This window comes from Podarcis raffonei, chromosome 2 (assembly GCF_027172205.1).
Source record: "Podarcis raffonei isolate rPodRaf1 chromosome 2, rPodRaf1.pri, whole genome shotgun sequence".
NCBI classification, from domain to species: Eukaryota; Metazoa; Chordata; class Lepidosauria; order Squamata; family Lacertidae; genus Podarcis; species Podarcis raffonei.
This window is the reverse complement of record NC_070603.1, coordinates 43,352,445-43,377,039: the sequence shown is the minus strand read 5'-3', so window position 1 is coordinate 43,377,039 and position 24,595 is coordinate 43,352,445. Positions and strand designations below refer to the sequence as shown.

Here is a 24,595-nt window from a genome sequence, read left to right as displayed (position 1 = left end):
TCTACATAATTTGTTCTGTGACTCAAGCTGTGAAACTTTGGTAGTGGCACAAAACCAAGTTAGCAGGCAGGATGGTATCCCACTTGATGGTGGATCAGCTCACTCCTTTTTTTCCTTTAAGGAATTTTTTGTTTCTCACTAGGAACCTTAAATCTTGTTACAGGTTTATGTGGCCCTGTTCTCTTCTGTTCGCCCTACTTCCTCATGTAAGATGAGGGAGGCCCAGTTTGGACTTGACATAAAACTTTAGTGTTACATTTGCTCCTCCCTCCTTTCGTCTCTTCTAGCGCAGCCACAAGGAGATTGGAAACTTCCACTTTTAAACTAACCAGAGTTCCCTGTTACATTTAAATTGGGGGGGGGGGCTGGTTAGTTTAAACTCTAGTTTGTTCAAACAAGCCAGGGACATAAAATAATGATTTGATCCTGGCTTGTTTGAGCAAACCAGTGTTTAAACTAAGTGTGAGGACCCTGTGACCCTCTAGATGTTGTTTGACTTGATTCCCATCAGCCCCAACTAGCATGGCCAGTGGTCAGGGATAATGGGAGTTGTAGTCCAACAATATTTGGACCACAGATTCCTCACCCAGGGTTTAAATTAATTGAAGTTTGCCAAGTTCAGACATGTTGAGGGAAGTTTTTAATGTTTGATGTTAATCGTGTTTTTAATATTCTGTTGGGAGCCTCCCAAAATGGCTGGGGAGGTCCTGCCAGATGGGTGGGGTATAAGTAATATTATTATTATTATCATTATTATTTATTAATTTATTATGAGCTCTACTTAGTTTATAAGAGGAAACTGATGCTTCTGATCTTATTGTAACCTTGCGTGAAGAGGAGACACGAGTGTGCCAGCCCAATACATTCTTCTGCTTGTTCCTAAAGCACTAGAGTAGGGAGTTTGAGGCCCTCTTGTCTTATGACCAGTAGTCAGGGATGGTGGGACAGCAACATCTGGAGGGCAACAAGTTCCCCATCCCATGTTATGGTGGCACCTCTGAAAAGGTCCAGTGTGGTGCCAGCCAATCCATTTCATGGCATCCTAGATGCAGGTGGAAAGACTCTCTGAGATGACGTTTAAACACCCAACACCAGAGGACATTTGAGGGCAGCTTCACATTTATGCAGCTAACACAAGTTCTTCAAATGCACCAGTGGTGGTTTATGCATCAAATCCAAAGTGTGAATGAAAAAAATGATTGCCTGTAACCAGATTTGTATACAGGAATTTGAAGATGTATGTATTTTACCTACATTGATGGGGTGGTTGCAGGAAGACATCTGTGTGCCACTTCTCTAGATTCAGGAATTGTATTTACCACATAAAGAGTGGAGCCATCCTGACTGAATTATAAAACATAGGAGCAAAATTTTGGCAGTTTTTTCTTTTCTTTTTTGGTGGGGCCTCTTTCACATTTTTTTTGTTATGTATACTAAAATGTTAGATATGAATGTTTCAGACATATTTATCCTGTTTGCGACAGCACCAGCAAGCCAGGATTGGCTGTAATACCTTGCGGTGTGTGCACTCACTGTGTTAAAACTAGGGCTGCTGTTTCTGTAATGTGTGAATAGATATTTGTTGATAACTGTGAGATTCCATGTTCCTCCTTGATCTTTGGGGCTGGGCTTCCTCTTTTTTTGATATACAAGCTAACCAACCGTTGCTTATTGCCTGGTTTCAGCTGCCTCCCAGTTGTGTTGAGTGGGGTCGAGACCCCAATAGCCTAGTAAGGGATGTTTACATGATGTCCTGCCGTAGATCTGCCTCGGACACCCCCAGCCCAATCTGCTGTGTATGGAGCTTTTAGTCCTGATCCCTGCTTGGGAATTATCATCTGCAATTAATATCCATTTGGATAATTGCTGTACAGCAGCTGCCATGTGGGTGGGTAGTGGATTTGGGGTGATGAATTAGTACGAATGTTTGTTTAGGAGCCGCTAGTGCCTCGATGGGTTTTGACCTGATCTTGAGGAGAGGGCTGCATAAGCAAATCAATGCTTAGAGACTAGAGCTCATTCTTCCAAACCCAACTAGCAACTTCCTGATGCAGAAACAGACTCCAGAGCATGAGCAGAGCAATCACCTTGCATCCCTCCCTGCTGGGGCTAAAGGGATTCCTATCTCTGAAAATGTGCCAGCTCTCAGTTTTGCAGGTCCAAGCATGGTCAGTCAAAAACTTTGGACCAAGCTTCTTCATTTTTAAAGGACTTAATAGGATTTGAATGGTGACAAGCTGCCTCCTACATCATGTTCAAAGCACCTTGCAGACTTTATCCCAGTAATTTGTGCAGGAATCTTGTTATACAATTGCATGTTATTGTGGTGGCTTATGCAGACAATAACAAGTGCCCTGCGGTAACACAGCAGCAAAGTCTTCAGCCCAGAAGTGAATAAATAGCAATCCAACCTAATTCTGTAGGTGTTGCCTTGGGGTAGTTCCTCCCTATCTTGCTCAGTGTTTCTTTCTACATCTTTAAGAGCCTCCCAGTGAAAATGGAGGTCTTCCCTCCATTTCCTTGTTGCATTTCTGTAGCAATCCTTAACTAGGTTGAAACCTTACATATCTCCCATGGCCCATGTAGTCCGTTCCTCCTGGAGACAGGCAACAGCTAGTTGCTGCTTTACAGTTACACAACTGGCCCCTAATGCTGGTTAAAACCTTGTAAGCAACCGCTGTCCAAAGCCGTTTCAAAAGTGGCTTCAGAGTTTTTCCATTGCTTGAAATAAAACCTCATTTCCTAATTACTGGACAGGCTCCAAATAACTCCTAACCCCATCTGCTCTGTGTCAGTTAGGGGGGGAAAGCTGACGTGATAGTTACATGATATTTGTATTACCCTCTTTTGTTGTGCTAGCATAAGGTGAACACCTCTCAATCACAGCAGGCATCTGAATGAATCCAGAGCATCTGTGTCCAGTTTGCTAAAGCAGGTATGCTGAACCCTGCCTATAGTACCAGGACTCTGGGTTTCATCTGTCTTGCCCGCTGTCATTAGTATCATAGCTCCCTTTAAAAAGCAGCTACTGGGCCATGAAGAAAGGAGCAGTCAGGGAGCACTTGCACCACTCTGAATTAGCTCACTAGTCTGTTGTGATTGCTCACACCACAGTCCCAAGGGACTTTTCAACCCACTGTTAAGTCGACATGCTATATTCATGAAAACAGTGTTTCCTTTGGCACATAGTTATTGAATGCTGGCAAGAAAAACCAAAGTACAAGCTAGCCTATGCCTGACTGCTGTATTTTGATGGTTCTAAATCCTGTGTTCAGCGGTTGGGGGAGATGCGCTGAAGGCAAATATGTTTGCTTCATATGCATTCAGTAGAAACCAAATATTCTGTGGGGAAGAAATAGATCTAGCAACTTGGAGCCATTTTAATTGCACCTCCATTGTGGCTGTTGCAGCTTTTCCACTAAGGGCAAGCTTGCTGTTCTCTCCCACTTAAAAAAAAATCCCAGTTGAGTTTCCCGGTGTTGGGGTTAAAGGTAAAGGTAAAGGGACCATTAGGTCCAGTTGTGACCGACTCTGGGGTTGCGGCGCTCATCTCGCTCTATAGGCCGAGGGAGCTGGCGTTTGTCCACAGACAGCTTCCGGGTCATGTGGCCAGCATGACTAAGCCGCTTCTGGCAAACCAGAGCAGAGCACGGAAATGCCGTTTACCTTCCCGCTGCAGCGGTACCTATTTATCTACTTGCACTTGGGGTTGCACTCCCTCAAATGCTACTGTCACCCTAAAGCAGGTGTTCTCCTGACATTCTAAAGCTGAGTGTGTTGTGCTTGAACACTCTCTCTCTCTCTCTCTCTCTCTCTCTCTCTCTCTCTCACACACACACACACACACACACACACATATCTTTTGGCTGACACTGCCCTCCTTCAGTGCAAGAGGAGTTTCCAACTCAAGTTATTCTCTGCTTCAATAGGGGAATTCTTTATCTTTCATACCTTCCTTTTAAAGACCATTGAAGACCAGTTTTTTCTCTCTATATCGATCTGTTCCTTTTCTTTTCTTTTCTTTTCTTTTCTTTTTTCTTACCACCGTTCCCTAGAGGAGTCAGGTGCCATAGAAACTTGCTTTGGCTAAGTGGGCAAATGCACTGATGCTAGTGCTAACAAGGCTCCAGGGGCCACGAAACTCCATCCACCCTGCATCTGATAGCGCAAGGAAATGGAGATAGCAGAGGACGGTCTACAAGTAGTGGATGTGAGCATCTCAGGTAAGCGAGAAGAACAAATGGGCAGGCGATGGGTGTATGTGAAGTCATTAGAATTTCTCCATCAGGTTTAGGAAGGCAAACTAGTTCTGGTGTGCCTTTTCCCACTCATAAAGTACATCACACACCCAAAGGGAAGGAAATGGCAAAGACTATAGGTATCTGTAGGAAAATGCTTTCTCTTTTAAGGGAAGGGACTATAGCTCAGTCAGCGGTAAAGTATGTGCTTTGCAAACCAAAGGTACAAATGGCATCTCCATTTAAAAGAGGCTTCTCTGCTGGGAAGCTGCTGCCTGCCAGAATGGGTAATGCAGGCTAGATGGACAAATAGTTTCTCATCTGCTATAAGGCAGCTTCCTCAGTTCCTACAGATAAATATGGTGCTGATAATGTCAAGGTTGCAGATAAGATGGTGGAAATGTGATGTCACACTTACGTATTTGCTCCATTAGCACCGTTAGGGTACAGTTTCTTGATTTCCCTTTTCACATTACCTCTCATATTTACCTGTTCTGTATCACGTCTACAGGTAAAAAACATGTTTGCTGTCTGTTCACAGGCTTTCCTCACCAACTTCCTCTAGCAATTACCTGTTCTTTATAATGCAAAAATTACATGCTCACACGAATATGTTTCAGTTATCTTAAAACTGCAAAACCTTCTCTGGTGTGATTATAATAATAGCTATGTTTTCTCAAACACAACATAAAAAGATTCTTGGACAGCAATATTACTGCATTTAGCAGATGTTAGAAAGCTATCAGTAAAGAACACATTTTTTACATTGACTTCTTACACAATACAGCCATGACAAATGTGTTCAGGGGTGTATCTTGACTAATATGATATACTTTTGACTAAGAGCATCTGTACAGACAGAAAAGAGAGTTAAACTTTTTAATAAGATGATGATAATAAAAAATGTATACCCTGCCCATCTGGCTAGGTTTTGTTAGCTACTTGCGTCTTTTGCAAAGACAAAAATGTAGAATATAGTATAAACATTTTCATAAATAAATGCAGATTGTGTGGTGTTTTGATTCGTTTTATAGACAGTTCCTGTGCATGCATCCATTTGCAACCAGGTAAGATCCTGAAGAAATATTTTATTAGCTGGTTAAGCGATCCAAGCTTTGCTAAAAGATCTAATGGATCAATTCCCTGCAGGAATTTAAATTAACAGGAGAATTTTGACATCACAGAATGTTCTGGATTGGACCTGGGGTTTAGCTACCCCCTGGGATATAACTGGCCAACCTTTTGGGACCAATGAGCACATTTGGAATATTGAGAAAATGCCATGTGTGCCAATCGCAAAATAGCTGTGGCGTAATGCAAAATGGCTGCCACATCCAAAAGAGCAGTAAAAGAAACAGAATGGTGCCTCATCAGCTGGGGGTGGGGGAGAGCACCTACATGAGCTACCACTGCACTTGTTCACAGAGAGAGCTTCTTTTGATGTCTCCTCTGCTCAAAACAGATGGGACTGTGGGTATAAAATCCTGGCTTAAGGTGGGTGAGTACATAAACGCCTTTTTTATTTATTTACACAGTGCCAGCTCAATGTTTTGAAAATACAAGATGTTACAGAGCTGTGGTATATTTAAATTTAAATTTCATTCAACATACTTTAAAAATCCCACTCTTATGCGGCCCTGGTTTACCCATGGGCACCAGTGCCCCCACCAAGTCCTACTGCAGTGCCTACTTCCATTCTCTTTGGGTTATGTCTCTTTGGCTAGGCCTAGAGTGGGCCTGAGCACGCCCATTTGCAATACTAAGTTTTGATTGGATGCCGGGAATAGTGGGTCGTGGTTGTGATTGGATGCCTCCCCTCTTGTCTCGATGCAACAGAGACTTCACTTGGAGAAGAGGCACCACTAGGCTTTGGTGAGCAAGCCATGGTGACCATGGTACATAGAGGTTTGAGGGGACGATGTCAGAACTTGTGAGGCCCACCTCATGCCAGCAGCTGCAGTACTAAGCACTTGCCCAAAGTGTTGTTTTGGGCCTGGCTAAAGGGACTTTTTAAAAAAAAACCTGAAGAAGGGGGTTTAGTTCTTTGTTTACACTTGAGGTAGTGCCAGGGGAAAGGGAGGGACCCCCTTTGCTTGGCTGCCTTCACAGAAGCTGCTTCTCCTGTTCCAGAGCGGACAGATGCTTGTTCACATTTTAGAAAGGGGGTGCCGGAGATGGCAGGGTGGATTCCCACCCACTGGCTTGCCTCCACATAGCCTGAGTGCTTGCTTGCCCCCCAATGGTCACTTTTTCTTTAAAAGGGTTGCTGGAATCTCTGGGGCATGCCTCACTCAGGACTGTTAGAAGTTGCCTTGTACCAGCTCCAGCCCTTGGTATATTTGGCTCAGTATTGCCTACTTTGCTGTTTGGCTGTGGTTTTGCACTGAGGACATTTCCATCCCTTACCTGGAGATGTCAGGGAATGAACCCAAGACCTTCTGCACTCAAAGTAGATGCCTGCCATTGAGCTATGGCCCTTCCCCATTGGTTTGTCCTTCTTCCCTGTGAAAGTGGTATGTTACTGGCTTCAGGATTTCTCCTTCATTTTCACCAGTGTGGGGGTGGGGGTGTTCAATAGAATGAAGTCAGACCTGTGCCCCCTCCACCCTGAACTTACCTGAAATCTATTCATGCAGTATAGCTTCACATGAAAACTTTTCCTTCACAAGCATGATCTTTACGCAAGATATGTCCAAAAGCAGCATCAGGCACAGAACACATCTGTCTCAATGAACTTTGAAAAAATAAAAATTACAGATACGTTGCTCTTTAGCGCCAACCCAAATCTGTGGTGTGGAGCCATATGGATCTTTGTGATCTTTACAAGGACACCCCCCCCCCAAGAAAAACCTATAGACATATAAAATTTGTAGGTGTGGACTCAGATTTGATTGTGGTTTGGAGCAGATGAGAAAATAATAAGAATTGACAAATCTGTGGCATGGGATGCGCTGGATCTCTGATTTCAGTCCATTGCGACAAATGTGATCTGTGATTTGACAGTGCTTGTTGAACATCAAGTATAAAAACCATGCCAAAGTACTTCAGTCTCCCTAGTGTCTAGGTAATTCAGGACAAACTCACTTTTTTTGGTGGCGAAGGAGGTTTCTGGAATATGCTTGGCTGTTTACATACCCATGTTGCAAACATTTTTAATTAGTCTTCTCTGCACCATTTTTTGGTTGTGTCTCTTCTGCTCTTTTAGATGTGACAGACATTTTGTGATGTGTCATGCCCAACAATAGCCACTTTGTGATATGCCACACGCTACATGGCAGCTATTTTGCAACTGCTACCCACATCCCTTTATCAAAATTATAAATGTGTCCTGAAGTTCAAAAAATTTGGCAACCCCTGGGTGTTCACCCTCCCAGTGTGACAACAAAACAACAGCAGAAGGTATTAGAAATATATTAAACAATAAGATGAAGCGACAACAACATTAAGTAACATTAAAAACAACACCAGAAGATAAACTTGTTATTAAAATGGAGTGTCATAAAATCACCCAAAAGCTCACTGGATTTTTTTAATGGTTTTTCTCAAAGCCAGCAAAGTCCTGGAGAGGATATGTCAAACACAGGATACTGTGAAAAGATTGTGCAAGTGTGTTCACAGATGCCACCACAGAGAAGGCCCTGTCCCTGATAACTATTCAGTTAATTTATATACAGTTATGATGTTCTGAAATGAAACATCAAGATCTATAGGGCTATACTGATCTGAATTAACACTATATATTTCTAAACAAAAAAATTTGCAAGCTCCATGGGGATGACCCAGACTGTCCAGGAGGCTCTTGTCCTGAGATAGAGCAACGGTTTCGTTGGGGCTTGTCTTGCTGCCTACGTTGTCTAATTATGTTTCTCTCTCAGCATATCTCATCCCAGGCCATCACTGCAACATCATATCATCAAAGTGGGAACATGTCTGCCCAGGTAGGGATTTTTTTCAAATGAGAGGTTACTGCTGAACTTGGGATATATTTAGAGAAAATGCTTACAATTGGTCTCAGTGGCCTTTTGGGGAGCATAAAGCATAAGCCTTGAGAAGCCCATTCCTGGCCACCTGTATGACAATCACCAGAGAATCCAAATGGCTGAGAAAGCCAATGGGTTTGGAAAGAAACTGGCAAGTATGGGGAGGAGGGCAGGGGGTAAGGAAACCAGCATATCCCTCATACATTTCCCCATCTGATCCTTTGACTTGGACATTTTTGTAGGTGGTGAAGAAGAAGAGTCTTGGGAGTGTTAAGCGTCCACGGAAGTTCTTCCTGTGCTCTTTCAGGGCTCTGTCCATGCCTGGCCGCCAGTACCAAGCCTTGCCTAGTGCCTTTCTTGGTGACTATGATGCCAGCACCCGCTACACCAGCACCAAGAATACCAAGATGCCTCATTCAGTGAGTGAGTGACATGACCCGTCCCCCAAGTCTCTCCTCTGTCCTTCATCAGGCTACCCTGTTTGTTGGTATTTACCATCAGGGTCAATTTCTACTCACCTTACTAGTCATGCGCACCCTATTCTGGACCCTGCTGCCAACATTTGCTGGGCAAGTTGCCTAGAGTAACAATATGGCTCTGCTTTAATCTGGAGGCAGAAGTTAGGGCCACAGTTGCTCTTGCAAAGCTGTACAAATCCCTTGGCATCCCTGCGTCTCAAAAGATCCACATGCCACCTGTTGAACTCAACAGCTGGCCAACTGCACCAGCTGGACCAGGTCAACCTTTGACACTCAGCTGCTCTTCCTCATACTGCAGATGTATTTAGGCTCAGTGGACTGGGCCTGCCTGTGTACCTGCTTTCTCCACCAGCCCTCATCTGCAAATAGTTCATGACTAACAACTTTCCCAGCCCTTTCCCCCATATACTTATTTGCTATGAAAGCCCACCTTTCCCCTTAAGAACCTTACAGCTGCTGCAGATAGTTGTTGACAATCCCCATCCACCATCAACCTTCCAACTTTAACTTCTATACAAGAAAGGGCTTCCCACAATTTAAACACTTATATGCTTCATGCAGCAAGCACATCCAGAACACAAGCTTCTTGGCCACAACTCATATATTTCAGCTTTTATTCCATGGGCCAGAAATAAGGGCATACAGCAATGCTCACAAAATCCACTACCTGGTTCAATTTTATCCCCATGTCCCACTATCAGAAAGGAAAGTATAAAGACAGGATCGAAAGATCCTGCTTACCTCAGAGAACATTGGCTGTTTCCTATTACCCTTTTACTTCTATAGGGGTGTGGCAGAACACTGTCAGAACAATTTCCTCATTTCTAATGTGTGGGGCTAAATATATGAGTGAGATAAGAGCGCAAGAAAGGAAATTCCATGCTCAGATAACTGTTAATGAAGTAACAAATTAGAGATTAATTCACTTTATTGCTACCTACTTAGTACAGGCCAGTGACTTTCTTCCCGTCACTATTGTGCCAAGCATTTATTAGTGTAGGACTCGCAAATGGCCTTTTATATCTCTAGGAAGAGTGTTCACAAATATGTGTAGCAGTGCATTCTTGACTGGACCAAGTCTTACCTCCCATATCACCCCAGAGGGCTGTGAGTCAGCTTGAGCCAGGATTCACAGAGGCTGGCCAAGCACTAAGGCCTGTAGCTGACTCAGCTACCAGGCCCCGAAATGAGTAGTGTCGTATCATGTCAGAGGTGTAGTACATCTGACTTGAAAGTGGACCTCACGAGAAGTCAGATCATGGCTTGATTAGGGCAAGGGAAACAAGGACTGTGCTAGCAGCTTGGATGACGCCAGATCAAAACAAATGTAGTGGAGAGAAGGAAAGGCATGTGCTTTCCTCAGTTTCCTTGTGGTGCAACACATGTGCATGTACACACATGGGAACACATAAGCACACACACACTCACTAACAAAGTGTGTGTTGGCTCTTTTGAGACAATTATCCAGGATAATCTTTATGCAGATTACGGGGATCCGATGGAGGGAGCAGATTGGACGCCTGTGTTTATTAAAATATGGATTTTGATCTCCTGTGTGGAGAGAGTGAGGCTGTGCGGGGGAGAGGGTGGCACTGAGCCGGCGAGGGGGTGCTTACTGCTGTAGTTCTGTATAAATCACTAAGAGCAGCGGGCATCAGGACTGTCAGAGTGGCCAGAGGGCAGGGAAAGTGCACAGCGCCGACAGGTCCTGTACCACCAACTCAAGGGGATAAACAGCTTTTTCGCTGGGGGAAGGAACCTATTTTGAGCAGTATTACAGGAGGGGTGTTTCACAATGACAACAGTAGAAGCCAAAACTGAAGAGGAGGAGAAAAAGGAGCCAGATTCAGCAGCAGCTCCAGCTCCAGAGGCATTGCCAGAGGCAGCACCAGAGGCAGCACCAGCATCCAACCCATCAAGCGGGGTAAGGTTGGCCTGGACATGGTGGGACGGGCTGCAAATAGAGGTCTTCATCCAGTTTTTCCACTGCTGTGGGACTTAGAATGTCTGTGGCAGCCATTGAGTTTGGGCTCAGGGGTGGGGGAATGGGCTGGGGGAGTGGCATTTATCCAAAAATAGGGTTGGCCGATAGAAGCGAAAGAAGTAGGAGTCATTTATGGACAGGTGGGACCCACAATTAATTGGATACCGTTTGCAAAGAAAATGCGTCACACATTCTGTTCTGGTAGCATTCTGACATGTCCATTTCTGATGGCTCTCTCCCACTCCTTTCATTTGGTGCTCAGGTGTCAACCTTCTCTCCTTTATTAGTTTCCTCATTATGTTCTGCCCTTTCCCTCCACATCTGATAGTCATTCTTGGATGGTTGTGTGCAATGGGGCACTTTCTTCCAGTTATGGTTTTCTGTGTGACTACATTGCCAGCGTCTATTTGTCTATAACCCCTGTGTGTTTCTGTCATCCATGGCCTTGCTTTCTTGTGTGACATTGATTCATGTTTTCATGAGCATTACTCAATAACCCTTTCCTTCAGTGACTTCACTTTATGGATCGGTATATTTCTGACCACATTTAAATGTGAGAACTAATGATATAAAGTTGATATAATTGAAAGAAACTATAATATGAACAGGTTGGTTTTTTCTCCAGCTAATTGGCGATTACATGCGAGTGCAGGTACAAACACAAAATCCTTTTATCAACGTTAAAAGTTAAAGAAAAATGCTGTCAAAGTGATACCCAGCTTGATGGGGTAGCAGTTCTGCACAACGAGGTCTAGATTCTTTGGTTCTTGGGACCTTTCTAGTCATATGGTACTTCACAGGCTAAAGCAGTAGTGGGAAACCTGTGGCCCTCCAGCTCTTGCTGAACTACAGCTCTCATGCTGGCTGGGGATGATGGGAATTGGAGTCCAACATCTGGAGGGCTTTAGGTTCCCCACCCCTGGTTCAAAGCAAGGCCACATTCTGAGATACAGGAACACAAGAAGCACCAATTCAACAGGAAAACATCTTGTGGAAACTAGGGATTCTGAACAAGATTAAAGGGTTGTAGTAGAAACACGAATTCTACTTTTGAACATCTAGGGCAACATGGTAGCAAGACAGAGGACAAATGCAATATCTGGTTCGGTAAGGAACATGGCACTTTGAGGTTCTTGAGAATAATATTCTGACCATTCTTTGACCCTTCATTTTGAAGGATGTTGAAAATTCAAGAGTGTTGAAAAAAGCAGCTGTGGGTTTTAGATTTAAAAATAAATGGGCTTGATAGTAAGGAGCTGAATGAAGAGCCTTTGCTAAGAGTGGTTGGGGAAAAAATATATGAGGCAGACTGTTTAGGGAAGAGATGTCAGTCCCTGTCAGTGGTTACTTGAGCCTTGAAGTCTGAGATGGTTAAAAAAAAAAAAAGCCTAGCTGGGCCACATTTATTCATTTGAATCACACTGCCAGACGTAGTGACTAACCTCACGTATAAATAAGCATATCTTTGTAGCCAAATGCCCCCATTAAGTTTAATTTTTCAGTTAGTGCAGCAGGAGGACCAGACCACACGGTTAGAAAGGAGATTAATCCCTTAATTCTGAACACTTGCTGGCTTCGCTCCAGTGCTGACTGATATTCCTCCCTCCCCCTCCATGTCTATCACTTCCTCTACAGTTTGGCCTCAATCCCCTTTGTATCAGCTTAACCCTGCCAATTCTTAGTTGCTGATTTCCAATAGGGTGCTCTGTTCTCTTTGCCCTCTCATGTCTGGTTTCTAAGGTACCCTTGGTGTTTTTTTCTAACCCAAGCATACCCCAGGTTTCCTAATGCGATAGGGTTGGGTGTCTTTCTTTCAAAGCTAATGTACAGATCAAGCACCAGCAACAGGGTGGGCTAGAGGAGTTGCCTTCCAACTCTATGATTCTATGTGTACTGCTTCCAGTTTCACCAATCTGACCCCTGCCACCTGACCCCTAGGGCTAAGATGTTATTGACTACCCATCATCTTTGTATATTGTGTATTGTGCATTCATCTTCCACAATCACCACTCCCTTCCTCTATATACTGTGACCTTGTTATATGATACCTGAGGCCTTCCTCCCTAAGCAACTCCCCTGGTGCATCCAAACACTTCCATTTATTGTTCTTCCTTAACATTGTAGTTGGATCTTTATCCTTCCCCACTTTCCCCTAGTCAATGCTGGAAAGTTATCAGAGGAAGTGAAGCCAGAGCTAGTAAGGTGCCAGGACACCTCAGCTTGACAGTGATTAATTTCTTATCCCTTCACATTTCTGTGTCGTGTAAATGGCCACCTTTGTTGATGGCTTCCCCCTCAAATGATAGCTTATAGATTTGGAAGAAAACATCCCTTCCTCTATATGGTGGAGAAGGGCAAGATGATGATGATGATGATGATGATGATGATGATGATTAAATAATTTGTTTCCTGCCCATCTGACTAGGTTTCCCCAACCACTCCAGCATATATAAAAATATAATAAAACCTTACTTCTAGTAATACCATCCCTTCTCCAGTATATTGATGCCTGCATAGTCAGTAAACAAATAGGCAATCACATGGACAACTTTGCAAAGCTACTTCTTCGTTCTGTCTGCTCACCAAAATGAGTAACCCTCCTTGACACAGAAAAGGCCTACTGTACCTCTTGGATTGGAGCCCTATGACTCTGAATCTTATATATTGGCTTATCTTTGCCTTGAGAACCTCTTGACCCACTTAACCGTGAAATGGTAAATAATGCTTCCGCAGCTGTACAATGCAGTCAGATATTGGTTGAATTGTTTTGTGAAATTGTGGGAGGATGTGGTGAATTCAGTTGCTCTGTCTCAAAATAAGGAAGAGCAAAGGTTGATTTCATTACCAGTATGGCAAGGGTAATAGGCTGCAGTGCTTCCTTGAATCAGTGCTCTCAGGTTTGGAAGAGCAAGTGGGGAATAGACCAATTTAAGATGCAGAGGTTACATGTCTACGTTTGTGGTAATGATTTATAAACAAGCAATGGATGTTGTCTTCCACACATTTATATGTAGATGATTTCCCACCCACCTGCTGTTATTTCCCATCTACCTGCTTTCTGTGTGTGAGTGTACAATGCAATGGAAGAATTATTATTTGATACGATATAGGGAGAGAAATATAAATAGGGCACAATGGGAGAACCAAATAGCAACACTCTTTTTTTTTTAACAGCGAAAAGGGGGTTATGAAGAACTATTTGTAGATAGCTGTAATAGAGACAAAAGTGTGTTGCTGCCAACCCTAGAAATAAGGGGTTTGGGGATTGTTAAATGTTGCCAGATGACTTAGAAAAATGACCTCAATTGTCTGGCTCTTTCAGTAACAGTATATTCTGCATATGGGACTCATGACAGCTTTATGCTGTTTTACGTTATTGTGTTAGAATTGTGGTGGTGTTGTTGTTGTTGTTGTTTGGTGGTCAATGCAATTTTGTTCATGCCTATTTGATGCACCTGATCCTATCATCATACTACAAGAAATCACAGTGCTGTAACAATCTGTACTGTATTACACTTGTACCGGTATACAACCATACGCTGACCCAGTGTGCGACAATGAATGTTCATGAACATTCTGTCAAGATATTTGCAGGCCAGCTTTTCTAATGGAAAACCTTTTATACATATAGGGTCCAGGGATGGGAATAGCTTCGGAGAAACAGATTGAGGGCTGGAAAGAGAACCCAGAAGGTAGGAAAGATTTGGGGTGCCCCGAGTCAAGGTAATTGAAGGAGAGGAACAAAGTAGGCAATGGGCTAAGAAAGGGGAGCCTGAAGAAAGGAGACACCTTCAGGGGGGAATAATCTGAGGCAATTTCACATATTGATTTGGACTCATACTACAATTTTTTGGGTGCAGGTTTTCAGATACTTTGGAATATTATTTATTTGAGTTGATGCAATTAGTTTGTAGCCAATGCGAAGCATATATGCAAAGACACACATACTCATCTTTTATTTAGCAAGTGCAAATGTGGAATGTTTGCTGATGTGACAAGATAGTCACAGTTACAGGTTGGTTGTGTGCTGTTGTGCATGGATAAGCAGCAGGATTACTGTGGTACATCAGACTTTCAAACTTTAAAAGGTGTGAGGTGGTGGTGGATTGCAGGACCTTCCATTCCATTTGCACTTCCACTGACATTCCCTTGCCTCGCAAAGCTATGAATCTCTGAGTTTTTATGGCTCTGGCTGTTTGACGTTTCCCTTTTCCCTGTTTACTATTTTTCCTTACATTCTGTTCTATTTTTGCAAATCTTGGAGCTTCTCCAAACCTGCTGACACCTTTGCCTTGTACACGGCCAGTACCATTTTGGCTACATAAATAATGTCACTCCCAGTCTGAACACTGGAAATAAAGGGAATGATGTGCTTGTGCAAATAATGTTTTCAATAGTACATTATATAATTTGTTTGGGTTCATTTTGGATAATTTATTTTGTGTTTGTGCCTGCTGTCTCAGATTAGGAGCAGGCTACCTCGGCTCCATTGGGACATATTCAAGAATACCAACTAAGGACTACTATTGCCAGGAGAAAGAGGCTGCAGCTGCCTAATTGCTCCACTGTGGCCAGCTACACTATCACAACAAGTCACAGGCTTGTCACACAACAGAGGGTGCTGATTTTAGGGAGTTTTTATTCCTAGGCTCTGTGATGTAACCCCAAAACAGTTCCCCAAAATATTAAGCACAGGCCGCTTCAGTATACAGCACTTCAGTATATAGCTGCACTCCCCTTCTTAACTGAAACAGGAAAGAAGTCAAACTTTGTGTAATGTTGTTTGTTATTCTTCGTACTGTGTCTAAGAAATAATTTTTCTTTTTTAATCTTTAAAAAAGCAAGCAGCTGTGTTGTATCCTGGTAGTGTATCCAGCAGCATTTTTTAAGTAAAGAACAAAGCATGCATTTGCAGACACTTCATTGTGAAAAGAAAAGGAAAAGTCCTAAAAGGAAATTGTATAGATTTTAATCCTTTTTTTAATAGTTTTTGTAAAAGGCTATAGTCTTCCTCATATTCAAGTCAGAAAGAAACATTCTGACCTGCTGGGAGCCCTCAAGTTATATCTAGAAGATGAAAGAGAAGGCTTGTTAAAGCAAGCACACCTGAAAGACTGTTCCAAACCCCGCAACCTCTACACTGCACCTAACCTCAATAATTTCTCTGCCTTTCCCGATAATTCAAACACTGTATAAAATGAAACTTAGCTCCATATAGTATAATAGTTTAATCACATTTAACAGTTAAAACACTGAGCTGTGAATACCCCAATTCAAACTTCAGATCAGCCTTGAACTCACAAGATGGATAAAGGCAAATGGAAGATTTCACACTTAAAAAAAAATAATTTCAAACCTGCACATCCAATTCTATCATTTCTAAAGCCTGAAATCCACAGACCTATGATCATTATGATTTGAAGAAGGAGAGGGAGTGGGGTGGGGAAACCTGCTTTCTGATGAAATAAGCCTCTTAAGGGATGTCATTTGACTATATCAGTGAGAAAAATAAAAAGTGACTTGTCTGAATAAAAGCATTCCAAGAGAGGCTCTAGGAACCACTTAGAAATCTGGTATGAGGAGGCAAATGATAATCAGAGACTGAGAATGGCTAGGAATGTGCAGCAGGGCTTTTTTTTCAGTCTGAACTCCACTCCAGCACCCCTCAGGTGGGTGCCATTGTAAGAGAAGAAGGGCATGCCTTCCAAGATTTCTCCGATGAAAATAGAGATGTCTCATTCCATAATGATAATTTTACTATTTATACCCCACACATCTTACTATGTTGCCCCAGCCACTCTGGGCAGCTTCCAACGTATATAAAAACATAATAAAACATTAAACATTTTTTTAAAAAACCCTTCCCTATACAGGATTTCTTTCAGACGGCTCAGGGGTCGGATAACTCCATACCCTCCAATATTTCTCCAACAGGGACCTTCTAAGGAAAAGTGGGACATTCCGGGATCAAATCAGAAACTGGGACGGCTTCTCTAAATCAGGGACGTCCCTGGAAAATAGGGACACTTGGAGGGTCTGCAAGGGAGGCACCTCTTTTTGTAGAAAAATAGCACTAGTTAGCAGTATTGGGAATTAAGTAATTGAAGCGGTTGCATGGGGAGGTGGGTGGATTCTCCATTGTTCAGAGTTGCTTTAGTCAGACACAGCTGGCTTAGTTCAGCTCTTATGCACCAGAGCAAATTGGGGCTTTATGCTTCTTTTTAGCCTGAACATGTTGGTGACTGAGGAGGCAGCTTCACACATTATGTTCCTTTGTAGGCCTTGTAGGAAATTACATGTGCCTCATCTGTTTCAGTTCCATTACCTGCACATGTGGTAGGCAGCCCCAGTTGACTGTGGGTTCTTGCAGCAAGTGCACACCTTGAAAGATACATGGCTGTATTAGCTGTACAAGACAAGCAGTGTTCTACAAAGAAGTTATAGCCATGCTGGAAATTTGTCACATGTGTGGAGTGTGCTTGAGAGGCCTTGTGTCATTGTGTGCTCCGAGGAGCAGTCCGTCAACAAGACAGTGTCAGTCTAGGTATATGATCCTAAGGAGAGCTGTTAACTGCAAGGATACTTATCTCACAGTGCAGATGGTCCATAACATGATCTTAGGCTTTAGGCTACAAAAAATCCCTTGTTTTCAGACTTTAAACAAAGTGACTGTCAAACATAGGGCCAAGGTGCCTTCGGCTCCCCCAATAAATTATTTGAGGGGGCTGCCCCCCCCCAAGTTGAGGGGCATTGCCATTCAAATAGTGTGCATGCACCACATCATGTGATTGATTATGTGGGGTGGGGCTTACCTCCCCCCTCCCAATATTTTATTCAAGTTGGCACAACGGCTGTCAAAAGATGGGTGGGTGCGCTGATCACCAACCTTCAATCCACTGGAGAATCAGCCAGCATAATGGGGTAAATTAAGGGATGAGGAAACTTTTGCCATACTAAGCAGATCTGGAAACAGAAATTGGCATTATACTGAATGTGATGTGTGCGTAGTTGGGTCCAAAAACATACACTTCGAACATCAAAAGCCAGGGTAAAGAGGCACTTGCAGAGCTGTTGTAAGGGTTATTGAGATGATGTGTGTGAACTGCTTTGTACACTCAAAATACACTATATAAATGCTAAGTACTGCTACTGGTAATGCCTATCTTATGCCTACACATCCCTGTACTGTACGTAAAATGTATAGGAAGCTGTGTAACTTCCTGATTGGTTAAGTTCAACAAGGCAAAGGAAGCTATTTCCCAGAAAAATCCAGCTCTGACAGATGAAGATAGGATCAACAGAGGAAGACACCGCATAACTGTTTGTAATCCAGCACCATATAAGAGGGTTGAAAAACCCATTGGAGGCATGTGTGTGTGTCTCACCTACCTGCAGCAGTTCCTGCTGAGTGCTTTGGCAAAAGTTTGGAAACAACACAGCTTTGCTCCTCATGTTGCTGATGAAAGCCAGCCAGAGGGGAGGACCCACAAGGGCACAGGATAGATGATGTCAGGCCCTGTTTATTTGTTGTCCTTGTTTTGCAGTCGGGTTCCCCAGAACAAGAAGGATTCTTTAGTCTGCTGACCCATGTACAAGGAGGGCGCATGGATGAGCAACGATGCAACATTCAGATTGTTCACAACAAGAGCGGCTCAGACACTGAGAAGAGTGAGTTAACCAAGGCTGGGTGAGAGGGGCAAGTAAGGGGGCAAGTTCTGGTCAGTGGGCACATTTTTGCAAAAGCTAGCACAGCTCTTGGTCCTGACTACCCCAAGCCTAGGTGAGGTCCATCTCTCCTTGGAGGCCGTTTTCTCATAAAACTGCTGACCCCAGTCCTCAGATTTTGGTAATATGTGAACAACTATTATGGACCTGCTTGGGAAATTCTATTAGGTCATAAAGTCTTCCAATGCATTTGTGGATCATAGGTACAAAGCTAGCTGGAAGCATCTTTGTACAATGAAGTAAGGATGAGAGAGAGATTTGATTCAGGGTAGGGCTCTGATATCTAGTCCCATTTATGCGAGCCCACACAAGGACTTCCTCTAGCACAACTGGGCTTCCACCACCCCAATAAATGGTTCTGGGTGGTTTGGGGAAACCCCCAGGACAGTGCATGGGAAGAGGAAAGGGGGGATCGTTCCTCCTGGCAAGCTGAAAAGCTTGCGCTGATGCGACAATTGCCATAGTACTATGCTAAATTTCTCCCTCAGTTTGCATTTAGAGGTGAAGCTGTCTTTGCAATTTTCAAAAGAATACGCAGAGCAAAATGCAACCATCTTTTGGAATTCATACTTCTCCAAATATTGTAATGCAGCTCTCCAGCCAAGTAGCATGTACCAAAAAAATGCATATTTAGGGTAGTCATATTTCAAAAAGTAAAAACCAGGACACCCCAAAACTGTTGAACTTTTGCAAGGAAAGCCCCCAAATTGTTGAGCTTTTGTTTTAAAAAAACACATGCCTAAGATCTAGGACAAAGCGCCGCCTTTTGGAAATTCCCCCCAGATGTCGATTCCACCTTTGAAATCCTGGATATATGGCAGCCGTAGCATAAAGTGTGCATAAAATACATATATATCAGATAAAATATTTAAAAATTCAAATTACGAGAAATTGTTTTGTGAAAAATTGTATAGTAGGCATAAGTGTAATATTGGGTAAATGAGTAACTGAGAGAAACAAAAACTGATACATTTACCCACCCCCAGCTCTGTATCAGGAAAGCTGACTCCACAGAGAGGTAAAGGTAAAGGGACCCCTGACCATTAGGTCCAGTCGTGGCTGACCCTGGGCTTGCGGCGCTCATCTCGCTTTATTGGCCGAGGGAGCTGGTGTACAGCTTCTGGGTCATGTGGCCAGCATGACTAAGCTGCTTCTGGCGAACCAGAGCAGCGCACGGAAACGCCGTTTACCTTCCCACTGGAGGGTACCTATTTATCTACTTGCACTTTGATGTGCTTTCAAACTGCTAAGTTGGCAGGAGCAGGGACCGAGCAACGGGAGCTCATCTCGTCGCAGGGATTCGAACCGCTGACCTTCTGATCGGCAAGTCCTAGGCTCTGTGGTTTAACCCACAGCACCACCCGCGTCCCTTATACTCCACAGAGAACTGTTGTCCTAATGGGAGGGTGCTCTTTCTGCTTGAATCTGATACCAAATACTGACTGCTAGAAGTCCATGATTCCTAAGGGAGGCAAGATCAGTCCTAGTGCTGTGCTCCCTCTGTATGCCTTTCCCTAATGCCCTTTTCCATTTCTTGGGCAGAGAACAGCCCCAGCCCACCCCCAGAGATGGACAACTTCATGGATATGCTGGCGCATACGCAGAGCCGGCGGATGGACGATCAGCGGGTCAGCTTCAACTACCTCCCAGGCTTCCAAAATGCTGACCGTAATGCCAGCAACAAACCGGCCTCTGGGGCCACCAAGGTGAGAGGGAGATGGGAAAGCAGTGGGCAGGGCGGGGAGACTCTGGGTTCTATCTTGACTTAGACATGCTTAGAGCAGAACCATTAAGTCCCAGTTAATGGGACTAACGTAAGTCCCGCATGTCTAAGTCTAGGTCCAGCCCCAAAAGTTACCTGCACAGTATAACTGTAGTACAGCTGGAAATGCACATAAGTCAGGCTATGTCACAGTCACAGCCTGTTTCTGCAAACACAGCTTGTTTCTGGAAACAAGCAATAGGAGTTGTAGAGGCACCGTGGCTCATCGGGCTTGATGTACTTTTAAAAAATGTTTGCCCTGTCTTTCCACTCTAAAAGGTGACATACATAAACAATTCATGCCAATAACTAAAAACCATATCAAATATTGAACAATAACAGAAATGGAGAACAAGCTGAAATGGCAAAATAATGCAAATAATAGCAGTAAAAATCCTGAAAAGACATCACGGTGAAAACAAAATGCGAACATTTCACCGCCAACATACCACCCTCAAAGTTCATTTATTGTTGTGCAAGCATTAAAAAAAACCTGCAGAATATGTTTACTAGAGATGAAAGTAGGAGGATGAATACCAAGAAAATATAATGCATTCAATACCCTGAAAAGCAGCATTGTCTATCTCCAAATAAACATCAGTTTCATCTGTGCCACTACCATGATTTTCGCTTAAAAGACATTCTGCCTACTAGAGGGCAGTATCACTTGTTCCCTCAGGACACTGCACACTAGCAGAAAACTTATCTTTTATTACTAAAATTGTATGTATCACATTTTCTTAAAGCTAAACTAATGCTTAAAGCCCAACCGGTAACTATTGTCTGTTAACAAGAGTTTCTGCTAGTTCCCACATTCACTTGGAGCAACAAGTAGGATTCACTTATTACCATCTCTACACAGAGCAGATGGCAAGGAGTTGACACAAAGTCAGTATCATCATAATTTATTTTGCGTGTCTGCATACTAAGAGGCTTCTGATTTTTGTTTGTTTGTTTGTTTGTTTGTTTCCACATTAATAGCATTCACACTTGACACAAGTAACTCAAGATTTTAATGTGAAAAAGCAGACACGCATGCATACACCCACATGCTCTATTTTTCTCTCAAGGCCACCTTAATTCTATTTATATCTACACAATTGTAACATACAGCAAATGTATTCATGCTTGCATATACTATCATCATCGTCATCATTTACTTTTGTTACCCGGCCTTCACCATAAAGTCCCAGGGCAGGTTCCATCTAAAAAAAAAATAAAAGAGTATAATAAAATAAAACAGCCCCACCCCAAAGTGCCATACAATGCAATATGTACATATCAACAAAACAGACGGTATATGGGGAGACACTAGCAACAATGCTTTTTTCCCTTTAAAAATGTTTAGGGGTACTCTCATTTTTACTCAAGGAAATCACCATTTTATTGTTCAAATCGGGGAAAATAAATACAGTAAATGGACAAAAGTACAAAGATTCACAAAATGTTTAGGAATATGCATACTCCTGCGTACCCCCAGAAAAAAGCACTGACTAGCAATACTGATTCAGCTGTCAAAGGCCAATGAGAAGATGTGCTTCTTCAATGACTGTGTCAAGAAACAGTGTCTGATGCCCCTGTGTAAGGAGGAAATTCCACAATTTTGTAGTCATTATAGAAAAGGCTCTCTTGCGGGCCATTGCCCTTTGTACCTCCAAGGGAGATGTACTATTTAAGTACATTGCGGACTTTAGGGGACTGGGATTAGCCATTACATAACCACTGTGGCCTCCGAGATGGGACTGTGGGCTACTTCATGTAGTAGCTTCTCCTTCTCTTCCTTTCACCCCATCAAGCCACTTGGTTCTATCTACCAGCCAGACCTGCATAAACAAACACAAGGTTCTACAACACTCATTATCTGTAATCAGTCATATTGTGATTCTCATCTTTGAGGGCTGGAGTCAGCTAACATGTCCCACTAGCAGAAGCCTGTGCAATGGGAATTTCCCTCTCCTCCTATGCACTCCCAAATTATTGGAGGGTCCAGGAGAACCTCCAAAACAGCATGCAGGGGGAAGAGAGGGAACATGGTTCCATCAGGCTAGCAGTAGACCTTGCATGGATGGAGCAATCTCCTCAGCACTCTGTTGAATTCCTCCATAAAAACTAAATTACCAAACCTGTTTTCAGTGTCCTTTTGCAAAGTAGCCAATCTATCACTTTCTGCCACTGAGGAAGAGCAGGAACACACACCCTGCAGAGAAGAGCAGTTCTGCCTCAGAAGATGTCCCTCCATACATATCCTCACAATGTCTTTTCCCTGTGGCCCCATTAATACTCCAGAATGATGCACGTATTAAGCTTCCTTATTGAGTCTCTTTGACAGACTGTCACTAACCCTTGCCCTGCTCGGGGTGGCCTTGTGATATTCTCCTTGTTATTCAACTGATTAACTCTTTATTTCTGTTTCTTTCCTGTGTTTTCTGGCTGGAACAACATGAGGCCTTGTCTGTGCCGTACTGTGTCGTGTCCACAAGAGGCATCTACAGGATGACACTTTCTACAAAACTTGTTCATGTCCCGGGGCTAGGTTTGACTTGATGTCATGGATGTAAAGTGAATGCCTAGACACATAGGGCCTCTGCAAATCTATGCACACTTCTTCTGGGCCACAGAAGGGGCCTTACACATGAAGGAGCATTAGCTGAATCTAGCTAAAGAGAAAGACCAATCAGTTGTTGCATTCTAGGATCCTACTTGCCTATTGTTCTAGGATCCAAGCTTAGTACATAACACCAGACAGGGTGGGCAGTAAGGCATGCTCTGCCTTTTGACAACCCTGTGGTCCTGACATCCATGAAACAGTGAAGCAAGCTTGGGAGGCAGCTCTTTAGGTGCTGGAAATGGGTCCAGAAGTTTATGAAAGGCAAAGTTTGAAAAAGCCATCATTTGCCTAGATTACGGTAATCACCCACGAATGCCCAGGGTTCAGGTAGCAGCCCCTTCCTTCCTTCCTTCCTTCCTTCCTTCCTTCCTTCCTATCCTTGGGGTGCTTGGACCTAGGCACTCAATGGCCAAGCCATTCCTAGCTTGTGGTTACAATAGATGGTTTTGGCTCTCTACAGGCAGGTGGTGTCAGGTAACACTTCGAGATGCAGGTCATCAGTGAATATGAGAAACAGCGACAGCACACACTGCATCCACCCACAGCCTCTTGGAATCTTGATGGAAGTCTGTTCAATGTTTCTGTATTTATGTGTCTGTATGTGCCATGGGCAGCTCTATAGGGAGGGAAACGCTCCCGTCCTTGGCTGCACTACCACCACTGTATTTTCTTCTTTGCAGAAATGAGTACCTCCCCAGTCCTGATCAGGGAAGGTGGCAGACAGACACCGACCTAATGCCACCAAGCACAGCACTCCGCCACTCGCCCAATAGCAACCCCTCACTGCAGTACCCGCCCTGCTCATTCTCTGTACATGCCCTGCCAGTCCAATAAAGACTCAGATGGTTTCTTCCTTGTCGGTTTCCTTAGCAGATGACCCTTAGCAGCAGGGGAGCAGGGAAACGAGAACTGCACTCTTGTACATGAAACAACCATTGCAAATAGCATGCTCTCGTGGTGGTAAGAGGGGAGGTAAAATTGCACTAAGTAAGTCACTCCCAGCTGCTCCTGGAGTTGGGATCCTGCCTTTCCCTCTGATGAACTGAGCATAATTCACGAGTGTCCTTCATGTCACAACCACTTCAATAAATTTACACCTAAATACAGTGTCACTATTTTCAAGAAGGCTCTAGTCACATACTGGCAATTTCAGGTTGCACAGTTAAAGCCTGGTTTGGACCTCTTCTGCGACAAACTAGCTTTCTGTTCCCTCCCCAACCCATCCCAAGTTAAACTTTTTGCAATAACTGCTCCAGAAAGTGTGGGATTACATTTGCTTGAAGCAACACTGAACCTCCCTGCAAACAAGTCAGAATGTTCAATAAAGAGCCAACATCTTATAACCCCTTCGCAAATTTTGTATGAAAAAAATCAGGACAAATGCTTAACAAACCGGCCATCTGGATGCAACTCAAGTCCATGTTCCAAACCCCCTGTACCAGATGGGTAATCGGACGTTTTCACATTAGTAGTAAATGAGCAGAAAAATTGTAGGTATAGGAAAAAAGAAAAGCACATGGAGGGCAAATCTTAAAATGAGTTTAATAAAGGACTGTCAGAAGTGGCCCATAGAGTGAAAAGGTAAGTGTTGGGGGCTGAACAGTAACACATGGATGAGTGGGGTGGGATTGTATACACATGTTGACACACACACACACACACACACACACACACACACCCGATCATTGGACCTGTGACCCTCTGGCTGTTTTCATTGATTTCATTGAAATCACTTCCTATGAAACATTCTGAAGCAATTTAAACAAGCAACAAAATATCCACAATGAAAACATATATAAAAACAATTTCAAATCCAACA

At 43.4% G+C, this 24,595-nt stretch overlaps 1 protein-coding gene across 2 annotated transcripts; it reads left to right on the top strand.

Annotated features, from left to right (window-relative positions):
- The first annotated feature begins 6,016 nt into the window (after positions 1–6,016).
- On the top strand, positions 6,017–23,625 carry PCP2 (Purkinje cell protein 2). 2 transcript variants are annotated; one of them, XM_053376280.1, is made up of 6 exons: positions 6,017–6,110; positions 8,114–8,176; positions 8,461–8,637; positions 18,226–18,349; positions 19,949–20,112; positions 23,457–23,625. In XM_053376280.1, the coding sequence occupies exons 2-6, from the start codon at positions 8,165–8,167 to the stop codon at positions 23,460–23,462; spliced, it is 483 nt and encodes a 160-aa protein (XP_053232255.1). In that variant the 5' UTR covers positions 6,017–6,110; positions 8,114–8,164; the 3' UTR covers positions 23,463–23,625. The 2 variants fall into 2 exon arrangements, with proteins under 2 accessions (XP_053232255.1, XP_053232254.1); XM_053376279.1 differs by lacking the exon at positions 6,017–6,110 and adding an exon at positions 6,119–6,751.
- Positions 23,626–24,595: the final 970 nt, after the last annotated feature.